The 7,480-nt window shown below is 40.6% G+C and overlaps 1 protein-coding gene across 4 annotated transcripts in view; it reads right to left on the bottom strand.

Annotated features, from left to right (window-relative positions):
- Window positions 1–2,642: 2,642 nt before the first annotated feature.
- kiaa0825 (KIAA0825 ortholog) overlaps window positions 2,643–7,480 on the bottom strand; it is a 125,935-nt gene continuing 121,097 nt past the window's right edge. For 3 of the 4 annotated variants that reach the window (XM_088407650.1, XM_088407659.1, XM_088407674.1), the window contains exon 23: window positions 2,643–3,385. In XM_088407650.1, coding sequence (XP_088263776.1) covers window positions 3,202–3,385 — 184 coding nt within the window. In that variant the 3' untranslated portion in view covers window positions 2,643–3,201. The remainder of the gene's footprint in view (window positions 3,386–7,480) is intronic. The other variant, XM_088407692.1, reaches the window with a different exon arrangement.

The following is a 7,480-nucleotide window of genomic DNA, read 5'->3' as shown; positions in this document are numbered from 1 at the left end:
CTGCTGTTGAGCCACTCCTGAATGAGACGCGTTTGCTGCACTAATTCACGTTCCTAACGTTTATTGAGCCAATAATAAAGGCATCAAGGACTTAAAAGTACAAGCACTTACTAAACTCATGTACCTTAGTAAAAAGTAAAACTTAGGTCATACAAGTCGAGGTGATTTCAGTACAGCCGTACCATAGAAGACTTCACAAACCCATAGATCACAAACCAAGATCTATCATGTAGACCAGGGACGTAAAACCCACAGCAACAGAGCCACATGTGGTTCTTTCTTCCTCCTGCTGTGACTCTCGTTTGACTTTGGAAAATATTTCATTTAAATTTAAATTGCAATAATTTGTTGGTATATAACCTTTCATCAGCTTTCTCTAGCTGCTTATCCTCCTAGTGGTGGTGTTAATACTGTACTCCAAAGTAGACCTGAACATGACTGAAAAGAAAATATTTGATTCTATTTCCATAACTTGACAGTCTTCTTCTAATTCACAATACACATACAAATAAATATGTAGAATTCCTAATAAATAACACATGTATTTAAATAAAAAGAAGCCCATCACCTTTTTTGTATATGGTGTCATTGTGTGGTTTTTCAGGATCCAAGAGCAACTTCAGCAAGTAACTGGTTTTCACAAGCGTAGGGTCTGGGATATTCATACGTCAATCCGCAGGGATCGGGACTTCCAACTGTTGAGGTACTGGGTTTGAGATGTCCAGCCGCGAGGTGTAACTGTTGAGGTGTAACATCCGGGATATCCAGCCGAAGAGATACAAGGTTCTCGACATCCAGCCGCTGAGGTGCAGGGTCAAGAACATCCACCCGACGATACTCGGGTTCCAGAACGTCTAGTCCTTGAGGCACAGGAACAGCTACAGTACCTGGGGGCAGAGAACAGGAGCCAGGACGAAATCTGACTGCGAATAGACATCGTCCACTGGACATGCTCTTGCGCTTGGATGGGTGGTGGTGACTATGAACTTGGACGGGAAAACGCCATGCATTATGTGCTGCCGAGACAATTGTGACATGCATTCCTAAATGACTTTGAATATCAAGGATAACTGACATAAAATCTTTAGACTTTTCAAGGGGACTATCAGTAGAAGGCATCCTTTTGGCTACAGTTTGGTTACATTTTAGATTGGGTTACATTTTAGGACTAAAATGCTCAGGAAAGTACATTTTCCCCCAATAACAACTAAAAAGGAATGAAAACAAAGTATAGCAATGACCACACATTTTTGGTCAAATAATGCTCAGAATGAGCAATGTCATATTTAGTCACCAGCAAGTGGTAGGACTAGGCAAAAGGCAGTCCAAGATTAAAACCGGGTATGTTTGTCTGCTTAATTGATATTTCACAAGCAACGTATTAATCAGGACAGAAAAGCAGTTCTCAGTTTCGCACTTGCATGCACGAACTACCGTAATAATAAACATTAGGTTACTCACAGATGGGAGCCAATCCATTTAAGCATTGTCTGAAAATACCTCTTTTTATACATTGTAGTAATTAATTTAACTTCTAATCTATCATGCATGTGTCATACATAAACTGTGAAAAATGCATTTTTGTGAGTACTGTACACAAATAGACACATGGGTACCAGGCACATGCATCTGTGGCTGTTTATGCTAATACGACACTAAGTCTGCTCTGAATGCATTCAGAATCTGATTTAAATGTTTATGTGGCCCTAATAATCCCCAGATGAGTCCGGTATAATAGAATATTCAATATGTTCTTTGTGGAGAAAAATTCTTTGTAACGATTTGTTGTGATTCATATTGTCAGGTTCGCTAACAGGTGTCAGCTGAACCTAGCACCTCTCTACGATTGAAATAGTATGGTACACAAAATTGGTTTATTCCAGAACGGCTGATAAATACAAAGCAAAAGAGGGAAAGCAGTTATCTTAAAAGAACAATTTAGCAACTCAGACACTTGCTGTTAAAACGTTTTTGTTTTGACAACTACCGTACATTTGCAAAAATCAATGGTGCTGTTGTTGTCGTTTAGACCGTATGTTCTGCAAAAGAAACAGAATTGATTTGCTGAACAGTTTTTGTCTTTTGTGTCGTCTGAGTGGTTTGGTATTTGTAATGTTGCTTCATTTGCATTAGAAGCCAGGCATCCATCTCTGGAAGAGAACCGATGCTTTCTGACATTGCAGCGAGCGTGCCTTAACCTGGGTACAAAAAAAAACAACAAAAAAAAACCTTGAATCTTTCCAAGTTTGTGCACTATTTTTTTTTTTTACCAAAACTGCATAATCAGTGCATTCATCTTTTGTGCTTATTTACTGAGTGCCAAGTTCTGACAAACATGAGAGGATGGAAAAGGGATGAATGAATGGAAGAATGGATGAATGGATAATCAAAATTAATTTATGGTTATACAACTCTTGCATAGGCTCCCATGAGAGTGAATAGGGATACAATATGTAACAAGGAAAGACAAAGCAATCAAAAAACTTCCATAAAATTACACTTTATTTCTAGTTATGATTCTTTCTCTCGGCTTTGTCATTGGCATCCATGTGTATATATATATATATATATATATATATATATATATATATATATATATATATATATATATATATATATATATATATATATATATATATATATATATATATATAAAATGTTTTATGTAGCTATAGTAATCGTATTACTGTATATAGAATATTTTTTTTCCTTGGTTTGCACAATACTGACAGTCATTACAAAGTGAGGTCGTTTTTGGAGCAGGCTGCAATCAAAACAAACATCATCTCTCCTCCCAACTGGATTTTTTTTTTTCAAAAGCAAGAAAAAAAGTATGCTGACATCAACATCTTTATACATGCTGCCTAAAAAAATAAAAAGCTTCCATGATCACACAGTCCCATCTTGTCCCGGGCAAACAAATGTGCCTTCACCATTTCCCAGAACTGATGTCTGGAGATGTGCTCCAAAAAGATGAAATGTGACTGACGCGGTATGGAGAAGAAAAGCCACAGTTAGGCTGAATCATACTCTTCTTTTTGTTTTTTTGTTTTTTGTCACACAATACACATGCATACAGTAGACACCTGCATTATACAGTACACACAACACCCAGACACACACTCTAATACCTTGAGAGTCGCAAGTGCGTATTACAACTAAACATTTACAACATGATAAAAATTCCAACTGCTCGGACTGTTATTGGGCAGCACTTTTATCGGATGGTTGGGGCCCCCCTTGGGTCCGCTCAGCCGTCGTCTCATCTGCTTCACGAGACTCCTGCAGTCCCTCGTCGCAGTGGCAAACAAAATAGGCTCTTTGGAGTTCTTCTGTCATCCTTTTTTCCTCATCATCCAGCTCTGCACCATCTTGCATCTCCCATCTGGAAACATAAACACAGTGCGAAGGGTTATGACAGGGACATGAAAAGCAGTCAGCTTCTGACCTCTAGATTTGGAGAGAACTGCAGGTGACCACTAATGACCAAAAAAGACTTGTCAATAGAAAGAACTGGCTTTTGGTAGGCTGCAGGTATTGTTAGAACAAGCTCCGGCGTAAAATACGAGTCGGGCGTTCCTTTGGTACAGTCGGAAGGTCCAGCAGTCAGTTAAACTTCATAGGTAAGAGATGATGTCAATGAAGTATGATAGTGTTAGAAGATTGCAGTACGAGAGGGAGGAACTAGGGTTAGAAAATTGTTGAGTGTCATGGGTGCATGTGTATCGTCTTGCTTTGCAACATGGTTAACTGTTGCCACGACAAATATAGTTCTGTGTCCACTTTAAGTATGGGCACAGCTTCTCTAACACATTTACTAATTCAGAGGGTGTTGGAGGGCTTCAACATAGAAACATCAAGGGTAGTCTTGTTGGTAATCCATTCTGAGTATTCCAGTGTAGTCCCTTGACTAAAGTGACTGCGGTCAATCAAATCCATATGGATGCTTTTGAGCTTCCGCATCGTACTCCATCCACAGCAGAATTATGCCTGACTGCAAATGATTGCATTTTCATTGCAATCTCACAGTCTCCTTGTATGCCGCCCTGCCTCCTCCTCCAATTCCTCATCGCAACTACAAACATGTCTCATATTGTTGTGTTCGATGTGTGCAGGGTAGGGTGGCCCATGCATCAGGCAGGGGCAAAGCATGTTAGTGTAGATTCAGCCTCTCTCAAGAGTCTATTTGGCCACATCCTGCATTGCCTTTCACTGCAACCTTGCCATGTGTCATGGTTGTAATTGCAACCTGTAAGGGGGTGGGTTTGTTTACGTAAATAAATACATTCTTATTTATTTATTTATTTATTCTTTTGGACTGCATTCTCCTCCCTGAACAAGTGCCTCTCGTGCCTGTTCTGTTTTTGCCTAACAGCAAACACACTATCAAACAAGTGGAGTCGAGACAAAACTAAGAATATGCCGAAGGGGAAAATGCTCTATAGGGCTAGCAAAGTGCAACTTAGAATCTCAATTCAGTCGGGAAAAAAATGATTAAACCAAATAATATACACACACAAAGAACAAAAATCATGTTGCAGAAAGGTAGCAGAGGTTTGTTCGCGCATTGGCGCCACATAAAGGAGTGAGAACGGAAGGAAGACAAGAAGGTACGCTATAGCTTTTTCAATGTTTAATTTTCAAATAGGATTAAGCAGAATGACATTTAGCTGAAGGTTACAGGCTCAGCATTGTCTTAGCTGATATTGATATGCAGGAGGGGCTCTGCTTGTCACTGGGACAAACACTGTTGATGAATGAGAAGCCTTTCCCCAGGAGGGTGTTAAGTGCAAATTTGAAATGAGAGAGAGGCAAAGGTGGGGAGCGAGGAAAAAGAAACGGCACCCACAGATAGGGACTGAATTACCATGATAGTTGCCATGTACACTGTCGCTAGATAATGTTGCCCAAAGTGTAAATTGTTCTCTTAAGTATGGGTTGTGTTTTGAAAACGAGAGAGAAATAATCATAAAAGCATAATAGGTGCATTGACAAGTGTGTCAAATTTCAACAACTACAACACATCGGAGGCTGTAAAAAATGTGGGAATAGACTAAAGTTGACAAGAACTTCATCCTCGTTTCGCAAAGTTTCCGCTGGAATTTACATCTTAATAAGGGGACTCTCACTCTCTAATTCTTATGGGCTCTCCTCATTTTTCATGCATTAATACTGGAACTGCTGACTTGGCGATTCCACTGAATACAGAATAGGACACACATATTAAGACTCATATATTTACAGGATTGATGCCATGGGAGATTGTCTTTGAGTGTGAGGAATGGGCTGCCACACATGTCCTACAGTCTGAGTGCCACGGTGTCACATCACACCGAGTTTGATTTTAGTCAATAAACAGAAGTCATGTGCACAAAGTAAGACCACAAGACTTCATTTGAATGTAATTGACAATAAGCATGAAAAGATGCACACCTTTGATTACTTCACAACATAAATGCTGTATGGACTTAACACAGTATAGTTAGTTGCCAGTCAAACACGTTAGATGGGCATCTACACTCACCTTTGAAAACGTATATTGTGATTGTGATTAGGATCAAATACATTTCCGCTGTTGCCTTAGATATTTCCTAACATTTTGTTTTTTGTTTTATAACACAAGCCTAGGGATTTTTTGCTATTAATTGACTGCAATTTGGAAGTGTTCAAATTTCACCCTGCCTCCATAGGCCTAAAGGATGATGCTGCCACTACCTAGCTTCACTGTTGTCATGGTTTCTATGCACCAAGCATACCTTTTGAAATGTCAAAAAGTTGAATCCAACAACGCATCTTCCCACATGGAAATTTGAAACGTGCAGTCAGAATTGGATTCGGATAAAACTCAATTTGACATGAAAGGCATAGCGGTGACATTGGATGCAAGCTGACGTGAAATATTCTCTCAAAGCTTGACTTCGTTACAGTCAAAGGTAAATGCTAAAATTGAGAGCATCTCCTTGGTAGAAAAGCATAATTTCCCTTACAGTAGCTGGAGGCCTTTACAAATTATGCGCTCAAGGCCACCGCCTCAGGAAATACAGCTGCGTGTTTAAAACAAAAATGAAAACAAAAACAACCGATGACGAGATGAAAATAAGCTACCAACGACCGCATAGGTAAACAAAATAACGACTGTTCCTTCGGACATGCTTAAAAAACTAAAACAACGGAAGGAAGACCATAGACAAAAAAGAACGTGGGTAAAATGTGAGCGAGCATGAAGACAAAGTGCTTGAATGATCATGAGAGGCAGCAGCCAGCGGTTCCCCCTGCAGCTGTCACAAGGCTTGGGGGAGCTTCTCCATTTCTACGAGCACGCGTTGGATATGTTTGCGCCGAGCTGGATGCCCTGCCCGGCTGCCGCTGGGACGGCTGTTTGTTTAAAAGGCTGGCCTGTCAAACAGGGAGCGCTAGCGACAGCCAGACACAGGGCTAAATGACTCTGACAGCAGCCCTAATCAGAGGCTTCGCACATTGCCACAGGGCCTGGAGGATCCATCATAACCCAAGCCTAAATATTTAAAGTGCTAAACTTTCCAAAGGTCACAGGCTTTTCCATGCATGCCAGGGTGACATGTGTCACAGCGGTAAAACGAGGGAAAAGCCAGTGACAGAGAGAGAAAGAGAATATGATTAAATGTCCTTACTCACAATTTTTAACCTCCTGAAAATCCTTTTTAGATTGTCTTAGGTTACTTTTAGCACACAGACATTTAGGATTGCAGTTTGGGATGAGTGTGACGGATTCATTTGACAAGTATATCTATTTAAAAACTAGAATGAGACTCAAAAGAGGACAAACCAAGGCTAGACAATTATGCCAATTAGTGGTAGAGTCCAGTGGACTTTTTCTCCTCTTATTCTGCAACAAAATTACTTCCTCTCAAATTGAGTGTGGATCAAAAGCTCTTCTTGGCTCACATTTGTTGAAGGCTGACTCCCCTCTGGATTGGTAGCCAGTCAATCAAAATGAACCAGAATTACGTGAAATGGCTAAGACCAAAAGGGACTGAGCTCAGCATAGCCACAGGATTGGACCCAGAAAGATGGGTCAAGATTTTGATGCAACTACCCAGACTGTTGAGTTAAATAGAACCAGGAGTTTAAAATGGTATACTTTTTATTGTATTCTTGCCAGAGCAAGTGGATCCGGGTTCAATTCCAGCTCGCCCCAGCCTTCCTATGTGGGGTTTGCATGTTCTCCCCCGTGCTTGTGCGGGTCTTCTCTGGTATCTCCAGTCTCCTCCCAAAATCCAAAAAACATTCATGGTATTGCCTTAAGTTTGATTGCGAGTGTGAATGGTTGTTTGTCTCTGTGTGATCTGCGACTGGGTAGCAACGAGTCCAGGGTGTCCTCCGCCTACTGTGTGAAGATAGCTGGGATAGGCACCAGCAAGCCGGCGGCCCTAGTCATGATAAGCGTCTGTAGAATACGGATGGATATTCGTCTTATTCTGTATCACTAACCATGCGTGTT

This window comes from Hippichthys cyanospilos, chromosome 1, assembly GCF_059441005.1.
Source record: "Hippichthys cyanospilos isolate Australia breed blue-spotted pipefish chromosome 1, RoL_Hcya_1.0, whole genome shotgun sequence".
In the NCBI taxonomy this organism is placed as follows: Eukaryota; Metazoa; Chordata; class Actinopteri; order Syngnathiformes; family Syngnathidae; genus Hippichthys; species Hippichthys cyanospilos.
The sequence above is the reverse complement of the archived record's forward strand: the minus strand, read 5'-3'. Positions and strand labels throughout refer to the sequence as shown.